Source organism: Brassica oleracea, chromosome C3 (genome assembly GCF_000695525.1).
Source record: "Brassica oleracea var. oleracea cultivar TO1000 chromosome C3, BOL, whole genome shotgun sequence".
NCBI classification, from domain to species: Eukaryota; Viridiplantae; Streptophyta; class Magnoliopsida; order Brassicales; family Brassicaceae; genus Brassica; species Brassica oleracea.
Genome location: NC_027750.1, coordinates 2138784 through 2156541, shown reverse-complemented (window position 1 = coordinate 2156541; position 17758 = coordinate 2138784). Strand labels below are relative to the sequence as shown.

At 33.0% G+C, this 17758-nt stretch overlaps 3 protein-coding genes across 3 annotated transcripts; all 3 read right to left on the bottom strand.

The window, feature by feature from the left end:
• Positions 1-2226: 2226 nt before the first annotated feature.
• Positions 2227-3582, bottom strand: LOC106333707 (transcription factor MYB39-like). Its single transcript, XM_013772126.1, has 3 exons — positions 3290-3582; positions 3081-3210; positions 2227-2999 (listed from the first exon to the last, which is right to left on the bottom strand). The coding sequence occupies exons 1-3, from the start codon at positions 3420-3422 to the stop codon at positions 2273-2275; spliced, it is 990 nt and encodes a 329-aa protein (XP_013627580.1). The 5' UTR covers positions 3423-3582; the 3' UTR covers positions 2227-2272.
• Positions 3583-3774: 192 nt separating this feature from the next.
• On the bottom strand, positions 3775-7568 carry LOC106329633 (protein SABRE-like). The gene is made up of 7 exons (XM_013768318.1): positions 7359-7568; positions 7031-7170; positions 6716-6785; positions 6398-6532; positions 5332-5451; positions 4941-5243; positions 3775-3828 (listed from the first exon to the last, which is right to left on the bottom strand). Exons 2-7 carry the CDS (start codon positions 7069-7071, stop codon positions 3775-3777), a joined length of 723 nt encoding a protein of 240 aa, XP_013623772.1. The 5' UTR covers positions 7072-7170; positions 7359-7568.
• A 6725-nt stretch (positions 7569-14293) lies between these two features.
• LOC106332154 (ras-related protein RABH1e) lies at positions 14294-16137 on the bottom strand. The gene is made up of 6 exons (XM_013770622.1): positions 15918-16137; positions 15578-15648; positions 15128-15216; positions 14849-14960; positions 14679-14769; positions 14294-14566 (listed from the first exon to the last, which is right to left on the bottom strand). The coding sequence occupies exons 1-6, from the start codon at positions 16032-16034 to the stop codon at positions 14423-14425; spliced, it is 624 nt and encodes a 207-aa protein (XP_013626076.1). The 5' UTR covers positions 16035-16137; the 3' UTR covers positions 14294-14422.
• Positions 16138-17758: the final 1621 nt, after the last annotated feature.

Here is a 17758-nt window from a genome sequence, read left to right as displayed (position 1 = left end):
TCTCGCTCGTATTGGACTGGGCCTTGACTCGCGTAGATCCACTAACACATTGTTCATTGTTCATTGTTCATTGTTCATTGTTCATTGTCTACATGAATATAGTCATTGTATCTTTTTGTACACTACTTATTTATGTAATTCACATGTTGACCCCCAAAAAAAAATTTCTTGTACCGACCGGTTTAGTCCCCGTGGCGTCGAGTCGCCATATCTGCGCGTATGATATTTTCTTACTCGCCTTAATTGGTTGGGCTTATTACGTAGTTGCCTTTCAGGTGGGTCTATTATGGCCTTTTGGCCTAAATATTAATTAAGTGGGGAGGGAGGGGGTGGTTGCGTTAACTTCAATTCGTAACCGCTTGGACATTTCGGGGAGGGCCGAATGATTAAATATTCTTTTGCCCAAAAATTATGATATTTAAAATAAACACTTCACAACATTGTATATTGAGAAATTTCTTTAGATAGCGATTTTTAGTTTATTTTCGTAAAAATAGACCTAGCAAAGAAAATGACCAAAAAAATTTCATTAAAAAGAAAATATGCATTTATAACTTTAGAGTTAACTAATTTAAGATTTATAGGATTACAATTAAGGAGTTGGGTTTTGGAATGTGTTCAAATTTTTAAAAATAAAAAAATAAATATTAAAACTTTTAAAATAAAAAAAGTTATTTCGGCATTTTATTTTTTGAGGGTTATTTTTGTGATAAAAGTAAAAAAATTATTTAACAGAATTGCCCTTTTATATTTTCCTTTTCCGACATAAGATTTAATAATCTGGCATTGGACATTTTGTTTTTTTCTCATCTTTCTATTTAGAACAGCAAAATTAGAATATTGAGAAAATAAACATTTTAATTATCTTAGAATAATTATGTCAGATATAGTAGTGATGTTTTTCTAATAAGAAATTTCCTAAGATAACTATTTTTAAGTTTTTGTCACAAAAATAGTTTTTAATGAAGAAAATGTTCAAAATAAATTTTATTAAAGAGTAAAAATGTATTTTGACCCTAGGGTTAACTAATCTAGACTTAGGGTTTTAAGAGTTAAGATGTGGAGTTTTGGGTATATGGTTTCAAATTTTAAAAAATATATATAAAAAAATATTAAAAATAAAAAATAAAAAAAAAACTATTTTAATCATTTTTTTCTTAGGTGTTATTTTGTGACAAAAACTTAAAAATATTTATCCGAGAGAATTGTTATTTTCTAATTTCTTCTTACATTATCACTTTATGGAAAGTAGGAATTAGGACATAATCAAAATTTCAGTTTTCTTCTAAATGTGTGGGGTTGAATTAAAATGCTGAAATAATAAAATTAACACTAGCACTAGACTACTTACATAGTAATACCATAGTTTAACGATATGAAAAATAAATTAATTATCTGAAATATTTAGATTAAATATGGTAAAACAAGTTGAAAAAAAAGAGATAAAAGCCCAAAAAGATACTAATAAGAATTAAGAAGTTAAGAACATTATCTATTTGGATACGGATAAATACAATACTAAGTTTTTCAAGGCACTAGATCTTTGCCGCAAAAGGCTCAATGAATGAATTATTCTTTAACCTAACCAGAGATCCCTAATCTGACATCACATAATCTCTTTTCTATTATTATTAAAACATCTACTTGGCCTTTTTATATTATTGTTAGCCAGCCGATCACATGCTTCTTCATCATTCCTTCCATTATTTGCCACTGGCAAACCAAAAAGATATATAAGATCATATTATGAATGATAGTGAAACAAATCAACATTCGAAATTTCAAACTCTACAATGTGTAGTCTTTAGTTTAGACAGCTCGACACTTAAAAATGTTCTTCGCTTTACTTCTTAGGCTCTCTATACTAACTAGTCTAACTTCAGTTTGTTTGATCTCTGCCTAAAAACTACATTGATACAAAAAGTGTTATAACATGTATACTCTCATACATGATTCGATTTGCAAACAAGTAAAGTAAAACAAAAGATCCAAACAATTATGAATAACCCTAATTAGAACTACAAGTGACTTCCACTTCACAAAAATCATCTCTCTATATAATATAAACTCGGATATGGGTGAGAAACATATGCTAAATAACATTGATAACAACACGCAGATGAGGTATGAAACATGTAATGTACTTTACATTCCACAACACGAGCACATATATATATGATGTGTCCACAATACATATAGATACGCAAATACATTCTCCAACAAATTTGATTTTTGAGTTCCTCCAAAACATACCTGAAAAAGACAAAGAAGGCTAAAGAATGTTGGAAAATATGGAATCATCAAGTAGATGATCAGGCCACACAGGTGAAGCTGAAGCTCCTGATTCTTGACCGCTTGAAGAGGTCATGAGATTGCTATTGACATCTTCAATAATGTATTGGTTTCTAATCAGATCACCACTCACAACAGATGAAGGATCAAGAGAAGGTACCAAACTCTGATTTGAGCTGGATGGATCCGAGAGCCATACATTTCGGTTCTCTTTTTGAGTGAAGAAACTGAAGTGATTGTCCTCAGGATTTTGGGGCAAAACTGATGATGTTCCCATGTTGGAGTTTAAGGTTTCGAGGGATGGTATGCTGTTGAAGTCCTGAAGATAGGAACCGAGATCGAGATTACTGCTGGTGGCAGTAGGGTTTAGGAGACTGAGAGTGTCAAAGTCATTAGGGTTAATGTTATTATTCATGGAAGATGGTTGAAGGAGGTCATGTAACAATTTGAGTTTTGCCATCTCGGTTTGGAGTTTCAGTATAGTTTGCTCTTGATCAGTTTGAAACTGTAGCTGCATATCAACAAAACCTCTAAGGTTAGAGGACATAGACACAAGCTGAGATAGGCTGGAGAAGATATCAGGTCTTGGACGATGAGTCATTGGGTCAACTCCCATCTGAATCAGTTTTTTCTTCAAATGGGTGTTCCAGAAATTCTTGATCTCGTTGTCTGTTCTCCCCGGTAAGTTGTTTGCAATCGTTGACCACCTTATAACATCATCATCATAAGCAAGCAGTTCAAGAACACAAAACCGTTGACTATAAAATCAAAAAGAATCAGAAGATTACTTGTTTCCAACAACTGCATGAAGGTTCAAGATAGTCTGTTCCTCCTCTGGAGAGAATCTCCCTCGCTTGATGTCAGGTCTCAAGTAGTTTGTCCATCTTAGTCTGCAACTCTTCCCACACCTGTTAAGACCTACACAGAGAGAGAGAATTAAAGAGACATATACAGTCACATGAGAAGCTATAAAGCAAGAACAACACAAAGCAGATACCAGCACGCTTGGGAAGAGCTGTCCAGCTACTATGGCCATGTTTTTGGATATAGTTGACAAGTTTCTCATCTTCTTCAGGAGTCCAAGGACCTTTCTTGAGACCAGAGTCATCACTACAAGGAGATCTTCTCATGTTCGCTGATCTCTTGTATCTAATTAACAAGAGTCTCTTTTCTTTTCTCCTTCCTCTATCTCTCTGAGATTTGGTTGCTTGCCTCTCTTCACAACCATTAACTGCTTCTTATTTCTATTTATATTAAACCTAGCTAGCATTCTTTTATCTTCACGTGTTTCTTTCCTATACGCGCTTACCAAAACAACCATATGTCATTTTCACCTTTCAATTCCATTTTTTCTAATCATTATTCTATTATTCCCTACATACGCTCCTTACCAGTGTAAATTCTTCTTCTTGTCTTATCATCTCGAGAACAGCCGTCTTCATTAATGAACAAACACATATCAACTGTTTCTCTGATTTGTCTTTAACTGGGAAGCAGTTCATCAGTAGCCATCAAACTATGCCCTAGTATCAAATCCTGCATTTGTCAAGAAGAATAACAACACATATAATTATTGCTTGGTCTTTTCACAGTTCATTTCACACAAACAGAAAAACACTACTGATCAACTTATTAGCAAGAGGTTTTTGTCATTTTTTTTTATGAAATCCATAAATTAAATATCTTCTCCGACTAAGCCATGATTGAGGAGAAGGGAAATAAAAGGAATTTGACAGGAGGACGAAAATGTTAGTTATATATTTTAATCATTGGAGATAAACAAAATTAAAAGAGAAAGGATTTGAAATAGAAGGCAGCGCCAACAACACATGGAAACAAAAGGGTGGCCAGAGAGACATCTCCACTGGCACGCAAAATAGGTTTCCTTGCATCATCCATTTCCATGGTTTATTAATTTATATACTCATATCATATACGTAGCTACATTATTGTTGTATTTTTTCATCTGTTAAAGGCTTAAAGCTAAGACCAACTAACCAGCCAAACAAAATTCATCAAGCAATGAGCCCTAAGAGCTATTGTTTATGAAAATGAGAATGTTTCAAGAATATGAAACTAAAACAAGTCCATATATATATATATTTTAACAGTCCATAGATATGTATTATGAAGCAAATGAAAGATGCATAGAGGGTCTGATATGACAGTGTAATTTTTTCTGTTTGACATTGTTGGAATGAAAAACTTTGTAGAGATGGAGAAAGTGTTTTAAGTGTTTGAAGAGAAAGAAATTTTGTGAAGAAGAAAGATTTAATAACTTAGAAGAAGATTTTTATTACTTGTTACAAGCTTTGTTTATTTCTTGGTGATGCAAAATGAAAGGGGAGTGGAGGTATTTATAGCCTCCAAAATACAAAATATCTTACATATTTTAATCATAAATCTAGAGAATTCTACCATAATATCTAAAATTTTTTTATTATAATTATCTAGATAATTCTATGAGAATATCTAGATTTTTATTCTAAGGAGGTGGATGATTGGAGGTGGATGATTTTTCTAGAATTTGGACTAAGTTTTGGATCAACACATGATTAGCCCAATACTTAACTTGATCCAAATCAAGTTTACCTTTCAACATTATGACCTTAAATTTACAATGTAGTTGTAGAAACTAGTCAACTCACCTGTCTTATTTTAATATTGGAAATCTTTATCATCTCCAGTTGTTTTTTTCTAGCCTTCTTTTCTCTGCGAGAAGAGCTGCGAGGCTTGTCAGTTTTTGCGTTTTTGAGATTCATCTGTCTAGATGACTCCCCTTTTTGGTCATTGGAAGATGAGACAGGGCTATTATAAGACTGTAGAAGAAGTTCATTAGCTACAGATTCTGCCACACTTTCTTCCCAAGTCCTGTCGAAAGAAGAAGTTCGTCTCAATTCCTGATCAGCTGAAACACCAGCGGTAGACCTAACGTCTAGGATATTGGATTTCTGCAAATAGAATGCAAGTATATTCTGAAAACGAATGGTGAAAATTCATTCAAAACTTTTTGACTTATAAACTATAATGAAAGCCTACTTGAACACAGTCAACATTGCTTTGTGACTGTACTGCAGCAGAAGAGCTAGAAGATTCATGACTTGCTAACTGTCTCTTTACACGTTTTGAACCAGCTGTTGTCGAAACTTTCAAAACTTCCTGCAAGGCACAAAGTTAATCAAAAAGGATTTATATATACTTAATTTTGTTTATCAGATTTTCATCTACAAGCTAATGCTAAGGGCATCTCCAATGGGACACAAAAAATTTCTTTATATTTCACACTAAAATAAAGTAACTCTATTACAGAGTTGAATTTGCTCCAATGGTTCACTTGGTTCACTCTATAATAGAGTTACTCTATCCCCTAGACTATATTTGCGAAGTGATTTTGCCACATGTCCTCTCTATAATCAATGTAACAAAACAAATATGACATGGCTACTAAAATTGATGACATGACTTCTACAAAAATATGACATGGATAATTTCATTTAATGTTGATTTATATTTTTGGTAAACTTATTAAAATATAGTAATAATTCATATATTACATTCAATATTGATATTTCTTTTTGGTAAACTTTTTTCAAATATGGTAATAGCTCATACATCATCTATAAAATAAATATATTCATATATAACATTTTAAATTTCGAAATATTATTATTTTGTGTAATTATATAATTTGTATTACTAAAGCTTTCAAAAATTTCTACAATTTTTTAAAAATTTAAATATCTAATCGTAAGATCATTAGTTTCTTATATACTACAAATTTTATAAATATTGTTTAGGCTAAATTTTTGATAATTATACAATTTTATATCATTTTTATTAGTTTTATACAAATTGATTTAATATATATCAAATCTATATTAAATATTAGTAAGAAAATAGTAAAATCTATAATATTTAATAAAATTTATTTTTTAAATATAAGTTAGATTTAAAAAATTCTTTACTGCACATGGTGCAGGAAAACACCTAGTAATAGAGTGAAATATAGAGTAATTCTATTACAGAGTGAACCATTAGAGAAAATTCAACTCTATAATAGAGTTACTCTATTTTAGTGTGAAATATAGAATATATTTTTGTGTACCATTGAAGATGATTTTGTGATGCTAGTTCTGACATGTCGCCTTTCTGAATTCTGCTCTTCCTCTGGGAAGAAGTACTCCCACATCATTTTGTACATTGTCTCTGACAAATGGATTCTGAGAGGGTAAATCTCCACCTACAAGATTTACAGGTATTATCAAAGGGATATCGAAACTTACACAACAAGCAAGAACAGTTCATTTAAAAAGATCAAAAGAAGTCATAAAATAAAAACAAGAGTTACAAGTATTAGCATGTTTCTGTCTGTCACTTTTGCAAATCCAGAATTAAATGATACAAAGCAACCGAAGATACTTACATGAAAAAGTTCAAGATGATTTCCATCTTTTGGTGTTCCCTGCTTTGCATCCACACGTAGCATGAATTTCCTGCAAACAAAATTACATTTCACTTCATATGTGATAAGAAAGATGAAGCACACTTCATACAGTTCATAGTTATGGCCTTATGGTTCCTTTCATATCTCTTAAACAATCAATACTTTTTCCAAAGGCAACTATAAAACCATCATTTATAAAGAAAAATATCAAGAAACCATAATAAATGTCTTGGAAATCATGTGACATATGGAAAAAATACAGGCATGGTAGATAAGCAAGCAAGGAAAACGTACTTTCCCCACTCGGATGGAGGATTCCATGCGGATAAAATCATATCCGAAGTTGCATTACACAGACAGTTCCTAACAACAAAGAACTAGGTGGTGAATCGAGCAACACCAATGTCTTTGTAATCTCGTTCAAAGTCATAAATCTGCATGTATAAATCCAATTTAATATATACTATTTTTTTTTTACATAATGCAACGAACTAAGCAATCAACTAAGAAGACTGAGAAAGATTCGAAGTAAATTGATGTTATCTCTCAAACATTCCATTTGTATAAAGAGTAGTCAGGATATTTATGATTGTGAATACTTAAACATGATGCATAAACTTACCATGTTATTTATATCTGCTTCAGCAAAGGCTCTACCATCTACAAGCATGCACCAAACAACCCTATTAATTTCCAAGGAAATGCGCATAGCATATGGTGCACTTTTGTTCTTCTCCATCAGTTGCAGATTTGCAGACTTCTGCTGCGCACTTCTTAAAGATGCAGAAGCCATCTTTCTAGACTTCTGTACATATAAGAGCTCTTTCTTTAGTCTTTCCACCTAAATCAGACCAACAAGAATAATATCAACTTTATATCGTCACAACATTATAATTTGGCGTAATTACTCTCAAGAATATAAGTAAAGCTCATGCAAAAGAAACAGATTTGTATCTAATATAATGGTTGCATGCACATCACTTAGTAATGAAATTAGTTGAAGCCGGAACAAAGAATTATGAAGAAAAATCTATGCCAATTCAAAAAATAAAGTTTGGAAAATAGTTTGAGTGGTGGGTGGTTATGTGAAATATTAAGGGCTGAAATGAAGAAAATCTGTACTTTTATTTAGACTATCTTTAACCCAGGTTATAAGTGGGTTTCTTAACCTTGGAGTCCCACAAAAACAACAAAAATGGATAACAGAAGTGATGAATTAAAGATCGGTAATGGCCTGTTTTCTGCACTGTTTGCGAGCCCCACCAACAAGTGGCGGCCCGCAATTGGATTGAATTATAACTTTTTTTTTTTTTTTTTTTTTTACAAGCTTTGTTTATTTCTTGGTGATGCAAAATGAAAGGGGAGTGGAGGTATTCATAGCCTCCAAAATACAAAATATCTTACATATTTTAATCATAAATCTAGAGAATTCTACCATAATATCTAAATTTTTTTTATTATAATTATCTAGATAATTCTATGAGAATATCTAGATTTTTATTCTAAGGAGGTGGAGGATGATTCTAGATATTAGACTAAGTTTGGACTAAAATGATTAGTAAATTATTAGCCCAAAATGTGATCCAAATCAAGTTTAACTTTCAACCGACATATCATGAAAAAGTCCTAATATCGCAAAATTAAGGTAATACTTGCAGAATTTTCAACCCTCAAATGTTTTTTTCTAAAAAGAAAAGGTACCAAATGAAAAAACCTACAAAAGCGAAAGCATATCAGCATTGGTTTCGTATCATTTTGTGGACATAAATACAATTCGTAACAAAGCAAAAGATTGTTTTCACAAAAGATGTTAAAAATGGACAGACAAATATGGATGACATGGTAGCAGCAGTAACTTTTGGGTATTATCAGAAAAAAAAACTTACTATTGATGATGATGACAGATTTTGACCGTTAGGAAGGAGCTGGTTAGAGGAGAGGTGGGTGCAGAAAATTATCTAATTTCCACCATCTTTGAAACCTAAAAGATCTTCTCCCTCCGCCTCAGCATTGCAGCCAATGTCATATCTTGAGCTCTTGTCTTTTTCTTATGTGTCTGTATAATGACGATCAGAGGTTTCGTGCATAGTTTTAAACTGCAAGATATAATATCAAGAAACAAAACCTAATTAATAAACATAGAAAAATAAAACAAGAAAAATTAACACTGCCTATAGATTACCCAACAAAGACAGCATCATACGTTTCCAATTACAGACCAACATGTAAGAAACTATAGTTATAATATTTTCATGTAGATATTATAGTGCCATTATCAGAAGCCAGTTAATGAAAGCCATTATATCAATTTCATTATACAATGAGCCTCCAGGGAGGCATCCGGAATGTTCATGCATGTGTATGGTTTCATTTCATTATATCCAAGCAAAAGACTTTCAGGATCATGTATCCTAGAGTGTAGAAGGGTTTAAGCTTACGAGTATCATTATACATAGGCAAGAAGTATCCTAAGAATTTTCAAAAATGGGTTTAATAAAGGAACTCTTACAAAAAATTTAATTAAATTTGGGGAAAGAGGGATTGAATTGCTTGTTGAGTTAGGGTTCCTCGCAGAGTGGACCACAGTCTCGAATATAGAGGAAGCAGGTACAGAAAATGCCTAGTGTATTGAATGAATGAAAGTTGTTTGTGTTTCAAACAAAAAAAAAGGAAGGCTAAACGACTGAAAGACTAGGTTCTCACAAAAGTATTATTTATGAAAGAGTAATATGTGATGTCACTTATCCAATAAATTAAAAAAGACTTGGTTGTAAATGCCAGCTAAACGACTGAATTGCTAACTTCTCACAAGTTTCTAAACAACGCGTCTAATTAAAATCTCGGACTATCTATGCCAGCAATGAACACTTTTAACTTTACCTATTGTATGGGAAATGTGAATATACCTTCCATCAACCTATGCATTTTGCAACCAACTGCAAAGTTCCATAAAATCTATAAAAGGTAATATTAAACACAAATAAGGTGCGTGATACTTAACTCTTAGTACTGATTATCCAAGTCAGAGGAAATCAGAATGCTCGTTTTTCGGATATCATCAGCATCAGTGAGGGTTCTTGAAAGAAAATATATGGTCTTAAGTGTTGTTTCTGTTAACTATCAACTACTAGATGACATTTTAGGTGGTTGTTTTACAGCTAAAGACAGTAAAAGACATGGAGGCTACGAATATATTACTTCTGATGCAACAATGGCATCTATCAAGTAGCGAGGCATCTATCAAGTAGTGAGATATATCTACATCAACAAATAAAAACAGTTGAAGAGGAATCATAAGATGAGTAAAGTTCACTAAACGCAAAGAAGTAAACACTACAGAAAATGTGTATTTAATGATGTATCTTTAACAAACCAAGAGAAGAATAATGATGAATATATATTCTAGCTCATAAAGCAAGCCAGCTATGTGCTTATTGGGTATACAGTATTCTATACATAATAGTATAATACACCTTTATGAATTATGATCAAATTGGTAAAGGAAAATATAAAAAACGACTCCATCCGTTCCCAAATATAAGATGTTTAAAAGAATTTTTATTTTCTAATATATAAGATATTTTCATCTTTTTAGGTAACTTTAAGTTTATAAAAAACTGTGTAACCAATCAAATTTAATAGTTTTACTTTGTAATTGGTTGAGTAGTTTTTAGTTTATAATTTTAATGATATTTTTTAGATAAAACATCTTATATTTATGAATAGAGAGAGTATATACTAACAATAAAGCAACATCTCCTTATAATAGTAAGTAAGCATATCATCGTTGCTCCATCTACAAATAGGTAGAGTAAAAAGTGTTTTAAAGGTTTTTAAAAGGTGTTTAGCATCCAAAAGGATTAGCAGTGGATTGCTCAACTTGGTTCCTGATTATGCCAATTATATTTAGAAATCATTCATGTCTATCTTTATTATTATCACAGATCTCCACTAACATCTAGATCGATTGAACATATTTTCTTGAACCTATTTACCTTTTTGAATTTTGAGCTTTACTACGAAATGATAAATAAACAATGAGATTTGTTCAGTAAACAATCTTAAAGTAAGTATAAAAAGGTATACTTATTTTAAGTGACAAAGTTAGTTAACTTTACCAGTCATGTGATAAAGGTAGATAGGATGTGTCACCTTTTTCATGAATGCTGTGCTCGGTAATATGATGTTCCCTAGACAGCTCCTTTAATATCACCAATCAACATAGCTAAAAACCAGTGATTAAACCGTAATTAACCTGGAATTCTTAGAGTGAGGTTCTTAACGGAATTTAAGAAACTGTTTTTTAACTTTTAACTAAAAAAACTAAGAACCAATTCTTATTTAAGAACCGGTTCTTAGCTTTTTTTAGTTAAAAATTAAGAAACAGTTTCTTAACTTTCGATAAAAACCCCTATCATAAGAACTCCGGGTTAATCATGCTCTAAGAGAGATTGTGGCCATGCCACTCGCCATGTTCTTTGAGTTCATCGTTTTCCTCACAGCAAGCATCAAGCAGAAGACAATAAGAAAATCTGAAAGATCCTCTGGAAATAACAGTGTTGCTTTTAAGGAGATAGTCGCTAGAGAAAACAGGCAAAGTGTTTGATCTTTTCACGAAAGTACGAGTCTAAAGACAAAAGACTGGGGAAGCTTTTTGCATGAAAAGTAAGTCACATGGCCTGACCCCAAAAAGTAAGAAGATCTCTGCATGAAAATACACGTAAGAATAGGATTCATAACAGATAATCTTGACAAAAAGCATCATAAAAAGCTGTGCAGAACTCTAAAACACATGGTTGGGAAGTCAAGTCTTTAAACTAAGTTCCATTAAAGTACATAAAGCTATCTATGAGTAAACCTCACAAGTCGCCTTTAGATCTGCTCTTTGTCCGTGGTTAAAAAAAAAAAAAGATTTGCTCTTTGTCCTAAGCCTTTTGTACTCATTCTAAATTGGTAGCACTTAACATTAAGGAAACACTGACCTATCCCTTAAAGCTTCATATATATTCGTCCCTATCTTATTCAGAGACACGGAAAACACACACAGGAGTTCTCTCAAAACTAGTATATAATAACACAGAAAAAGATTGATGATAAGCTGGAAAGTTGGTCAATTTGAGATGCAGGAATAGAATATGTAAGTAAACAGTATACTCATAGATGTGAACAGCACATAGATTAAAGATGCAAACCCCAAAACTTAAGATAATGTGAAAAGAAATAACAATCAATAATTTCTGTATAAAAGTCTTATAATTAAGCTTTGAGATAAACTATATTAGGTAAATCATCATGGCCTAGTCTAGAACATTGCTTTTTCAACCATCTAGTTATCCAACAACATGACACTAGAAAATCTGCAGAACCATGTACATGAGTCCCAGCAGACATGTGAATCAACACAGTTATTAACAAGCAGAACTACACAAGAACAAAACATCTGACTATTTCAACTTAGCATCCTACAGGTTTTGCTAGCTACTAAAAAAAATGAGATACCTGTATTGAACTGTAGCGACCTTCCTTGGATTGCAAACTCCTATGGCTTGAAACTGAAACCTGGAAACATATATATACTTATCAATGCCAGCTGTTAGACTTAAATGTGACTTATTATGTATCATTTATGTTAAGTAAGTGGGATAGTTATATATGTGTTGGATATATGCAAGTCCCAAATGGCTGACAAATCCCATGAACTAAGAAACTGAAGAAATATGAACCAAAACTGCAAGTCAAGATCTTCTATAGATAGTGGAATGAATGAGAGCATTGTATATATTCTTTAGGATTATTTTATCATCTGTCCCTATTACCTACCCTTACCCTATACAGCAACAGGATGAAGAAAATGCCTATAAAGAGTATCTTTCATGGTCTTGTGGACCAACAAATACCTTACGGAAACTATCTAAATCTTTCTCATCATCCAAGTCAAATAATAAGCTGATTCAACTTCTCATCCATAAGAAGCATAGAGAAAACCCTTATGCATATAAGGGTTTGTTTCCAGTGAAGGACCGTACCAAACATTTTCCTAAAAATCGAAATTCATAAAGTTAAGAGAAATCAGTTTTTACCTCTCATACCGAGTCAGCCTGTAAACAAACAAACAAAAAATCCCAAATTGCAGTCGGCGACCTCCTTCACTTTCTGACCTGACGAAAGTAATTAGGTTTCCACAAGTTCGGATTCCTTCAGCTGGGACTATACAGCAGAAGATTCGCTCGTTTCTCTAAAAGGTGATCGATCTGAGTTCGGGACTCAGGTGAATCAGGACGGAAGGAGTCGGGAGATCGTGAATGAATCCTCTCCCCCGTCAGCCGCAGCAACGTAGATCTAGGGTTTCTTCGCTCCGGCTCGATTACTCTTGGTCTATTCCATTTTCTTTGTTCGAGTAACCCAAATGGTTCGTTCACAGATCTAAAGAGGCGTGTCATGCACGCAAACACTGCATCTCTTCCATTAAATCGGACCTCTTGTGACAGACATTATGAACCCTATGGAAAAAGCCTAAATAAATTTCTTAATATTCCCGCCATATTTGGATTCTTCTCCAGTTGTCTGTATATTATTTTATTCAAAAAGGTAAAAAGGGCCACCATATCTTATTTTACTCAAAAACAAATTTTGAAGGTAAAAAAAAATGAAATTAGATGATGGCAGCGAAAAATTCCTGAGAGCATCTTCAATGTACACCTCTATATTTTCCTCTAAAATAGAGATCTCTATTATATAGCTGAAAATGCTCTAATGTATGCCTCTATTTTAGGAGAAAATATAGAGATAGAAATAGGAGTGGATTGGAGATGGTCTAAAACAAACTGTAATATTTTTTGTGCTACAAATTTGTTTGCGTGTGTATGTAAAATATTGTAGGACACTTCTCAATTACTGATATTGGCATGTCAAAAATATATCATTGTGAAACAAGGATCCTTTTAGTTGAAAATTAAACAATGGGAAAATTCATTTAATTCAACATGAAAAAAAAATACAAACTGATTTGACTAGAGTTTTTTTAATGAAATTTTATTTTAGTTACTAATGTAAAACTGATGGAACTACAGACGCAAAGGCTTGTTCTGAAAGAGGTCAGAACCCAATGGGCTGCTAGTAGAAACCAACCAGCAATACGGATGGCACAAGTAAAGAGCTCTACATATTTGCTGCTCCAGTCTTTTGTCTAATATCTTACACTTGAGGGACATTTCGAGTTTAGTAATAAACAAAAACTCATATGAGATATTGAATTTCTTTTCTCACTTTGTTTCCTGTCTTATAATGTCGATATAGAGATTGACAGTGTATGCTGTAAAAAATTGAGCAATCAGAACAGAGCTATCTCTTCCTTTATGTTCTGCTCGTAAACCATCGTTGTTATTTGCCTACTACTTTGGTTAACTTCTCTTTTTGAACTCTATGGCTGAACCATTCTCTTGTAACATTTCTAGTATTTAATAGCAAACTTTTTTTCAAAAAAAAAAAAACATTTTGTCTTAAGCTTTCAAGCGTCTTTATTACACAGCTCAATATTGAACTCAAAACATCTTAAAGAATACTAGAGTTGCCAAGTAAAAATTATCTTTCCTTACACCAGAGTTTATTTACTCCATCAAGTTATGAATCTTTTTTTAAGAACCTCCTTACTCTGTTGCTGTTAAAAGTATAATTAATAAAAATTAATCAACAGGAACAGCCTCCACTTTGTTGCTCCGCTTGAGACGAATGGTTGGATGACTTTAGGTTGACATCAACCATATCGCCTTGTTTCGCTGAAGAAAGTGTATCCATTCCTGGTAATGCTGCTGAAATCTTTCGGAATAGTGGCTACAAGTTCACAAAACACCAAAAGATAACACACACACAGACAAAAACGTTATTTGAAGAAATCTCAAGATCTTCAAAAGAGTCATGAGGATAGATAGGTTGATTCTCACACCTTGATGTTAAACCCTGCTTTAGCACTCGTCTCTATGAATATCACTCCAAAGTCCCGAGCTTTGTTATCCCCTTCTTCTATCGACACTTGCCTGTCAAAATGTCAAGTTGATAGCTAAATGAAAAAAAAATTCCATCCAACTGCCATCATTAAGGTCAAGTGTGTCTTACCTCTTGTCAACGAGATCTGTTTTGTTGCCCACCAGAACAATTATGACATCGTTACCTCTCTCTGTACGAACATCCTCAACCCACTTCGAGGTGTTCAAGAATGACTGCCTGTCTGTACATTGAAAAATTGAGACTTTACAAACCATTCTTGCACAATCTTTCAGAACTATGATTTATACAAAGAAAAGATGTCTATAACAGGTACTGTCGATCCTGTGTAGATCGTAGACAAAAGAAAACTTTGATTGTAAAGCTGAAAAGTTCTCAAAGAAGTCTTACTAGCAACATCATAGACAATGACAGCAACAGAGGAATCTCTGATATAACTTGGTATCAGACTTCGAAACCTTTCCTGCCCGGCAGTATCCCTGTGCCATTATAAAACTCAGAAGACCGCTTACTGAAACGCACATATCAATCACCAGAGACTATACGCATAATAAACCAAAAACTAAATCTAAAAGAATGAAAATTCAATAGTCAATAGAGATGATACAAGGTATTTAGTAGCACGTATTTAAAAGCTGAAAGACTCCATTGACATATTACCAAATGAACATGTAAGCATCTTAAGCAAAAAAATCATATGATCATTACCCTCTAATCAAATGAACATGTAACCTTACTCATATGATCATTACCCTCTAACCTTAAGCATCTTAATCAATTGAACATGTAGCCTTAAGCATTCATCCATTGCTTGTTTATGAAGGTAAAATATGGTTTTACCATAGCTGGAGACGAAGAGTCCTATCCTCAAGGTACATTGTCTTCGACAAGAAATCAATCCCAATAGTTGCCTGCAACATTTTCCAAAACAAACACAATCACATAACGAACAATCACATAGATTTCGAATCTGATTCCACATTACACATTACATTCAAATTTTTTGAATCTGATCCACATCACACTAGTCAAAATTTCGAATCTGATCCCAATCTCCCACAACACAAGAACATCATATAATGATCGCGGATCACTCGCATTCTGATTGAAAATAGATGTAGATCGCAATTGATTTAGAGAGAAACCGATCGATTTGTGGATGGATTGTTGTTTCACAAACCTGATAAGTGGTATCGAATTTGTCGTACATGAAACGGGTGATGATGCTGGTCTTCCCGACGGATTGATCTCCGAGGAAGACAAGCTTGAACTTCGCTAATGGTGTCACCGCCGCCATTTTTTTTCGCTCTCGAGAGATCGATCGTCACCGTAACGGTATAGATGTATTAGCAGATCTGAGAGTTTTGCGATTTTTCAGGTGAGAATCGAAGACGAGGTTTGAGTTTGACGCGTTTATATTATATGGCTCTGTAAACGCGAAAGTAACCGCCAACCGCGAAAGTTATATAATTTTTATTTTTATTAAAGTAAATTAATCACTTTGCGATTTATCAAAGAAAAAAACACAAAAAAATAACAGTAAATCAAGTTTTTGTTCTCAAACTAGCATTCAAGTTCAAAAATCACAAAAATAGCATTTAATGTTTTATCAAAAGTCATAAACTTAGGGTTTAGAGTCAAAGGGTGGAATTTAGGATTTAGGGTTTAGGGTTTAGAGTTTAGGGTTTAGGGTTTATGGTTTAGGGTTTAGAGTTTAGAGTTTAGGGTTTATGGTTTAGGGTTTATGGTTTAGGGTTTATGTTTTAGGGTTTATGGTTTAGGGTTTATGGTTTAGGGTTTAGGGTTTAGAGTTGAGAAATGAGGTTTTGTGGATAAGATTTCAAATTTTGAAAAATAAAAAAATTAAAATTTTCAAAGGATAAACTTAGAAATGTGCTATTTTGGTCATTTTAGTTTTTGAGTGTTATTTTTGTGATATAAACTTAGAAAGGTGCTATTTTGGAGATTTGCCCTTTATCAAAGCAAAAAAATAATTTTCGTTGCTTCAAAAAGAAAGAAAAGAATTTTTTTTTTCTAACAACCGTTAAAAGTTTCTTCTAAATGCACACTAATCGAGTAATAAATTACTTCATCCGTTTCATATTAAGTGTCGTTTTAGAAAAAAAATTTCGTTACAAAATAAGTGTCGTTTTCAATTTTCAATGCAAAATTTATTAATTTTATGTAAATTTTATTTTTTTATTAGTTGAAATATAGTTAGGTGTATAGGTAATAGTGTTTTTTTATAGGAAATGTACAAAATTAATTGTTTCTTTAATGTGTGTACCGAAACCTAAAACGACACTTATAATGAAACAGAGGGAGTAAAAAACATTTAGCTAATGTACACAAATAATGAGGACAATGGTGATATATTGAAACGAGGCTGTTTGAACTTTGAACCTTATGACCAATCAAATACAGTACAAGGGGGTAGTATAGCCGTATAGGCTTCTCTCTTTGTCACAGCAAGTTTCTGCTTCTCATATGAAGTTTGTAATCAATTGTTACAATTTTGTATGATGCAGTTAAGTTTCCTGAGGCAAGACTATTGCAGCAGTGCATGCAAGATAGTTCTTGGCCATAACATAAATTGGTTCTTGTCTTTAACACAACCTTCTTAGCTTTGTTGGAGAACTGCCTCTGTCTGGATACATTTATATTTCATCTCCATCCCTGCATTTTCAGGGTACACGATTTTCTTTGTTTTGCAGATCAAGGGGGGAATGGATTCGGCATCATCATGCGAGCTGGCGGGCTCAGAAGACTGACAAATCTGTAATAGAAGCATTGTCGTTCAACATAGAGTTGTTGCATTAGCCAACAGCTTCGAGAAGAAAGACCGTTCCTAGTATGTAAAGCTTTAACATAGTGCAGAAACTAGAATCATGAAGAGTTTAGGTAGCTAGCTAACGGTGCTAATCTATCTCTCTGTAGGTGTGTCAAAGTCTCAAATTCGTAATGACCTGTCTATTCAAGTCGACGATATTATCTTCCAAGCACACAAAGTAGTCTATCTCC

Coding starts and splice junctions, on each gene's coding strand:
- LOC106333707 (XM_013772126.1), bottom strand. CDS start 3,422: ATGAGAAGATCTCCTTGTAGTGATGACTCTGGTCTCAAGAAAGGTCCT. Junction 3,211..3,289: donor AGCTCTTCCCAAGCGTGCTG/GTATCTGCTTTG, acceptor CTCTCTGTGTAG/GTCTTAACAGGTGTGGGAAG. Junction 3,000..3,080: donor CATGCAGTTGTTGGAAACAA/GTAATCTTCTGA, acceptor TGATGTTATAAG/GTGGTCAACGATTGCAAACA.
- LOC106329633 (XM_013768318.1), bottom strand. CDS start 7,071: ATGATTTTATCCGCATGGAATCCTCCATCCGAGTGGGGAAA. Junction 5,452..6,397: donor TCACAAAATCATCTTCAATG/GTACACAAAAAT, acceptor TGTGCCTTGCAG/GAAGTTTTGAAAGTTTCGAC. Junction 3,829..4,940: donor CCAATATTAAAATAAGACAG/GTGAGTTGACTA, acceptor TGACAAATGCAG/GATTTGATACTAGGGCATAG.
- LOC106332154 (XM_013770622.1), bottom strand. CDS start 16,034: ATGGCGGCGGTGACACCATTAGCGAAGTTCAAGCTTGTCTTCCTCGGA. Junction 14,961..15,127: donor CATTGTCTATGATGTTGCTA/GTAAGACTTCTT, acceptor TTCAATGTACAG/ACAGGCAGTCATTCTTGAAC. Junction 14,770..14,848: donor ACAGATCTCGTTGACAAGAG/GTAAGACACACT, acceptor ACATTTTGACAG/GCAAGTGTCGATAGAAGAAG.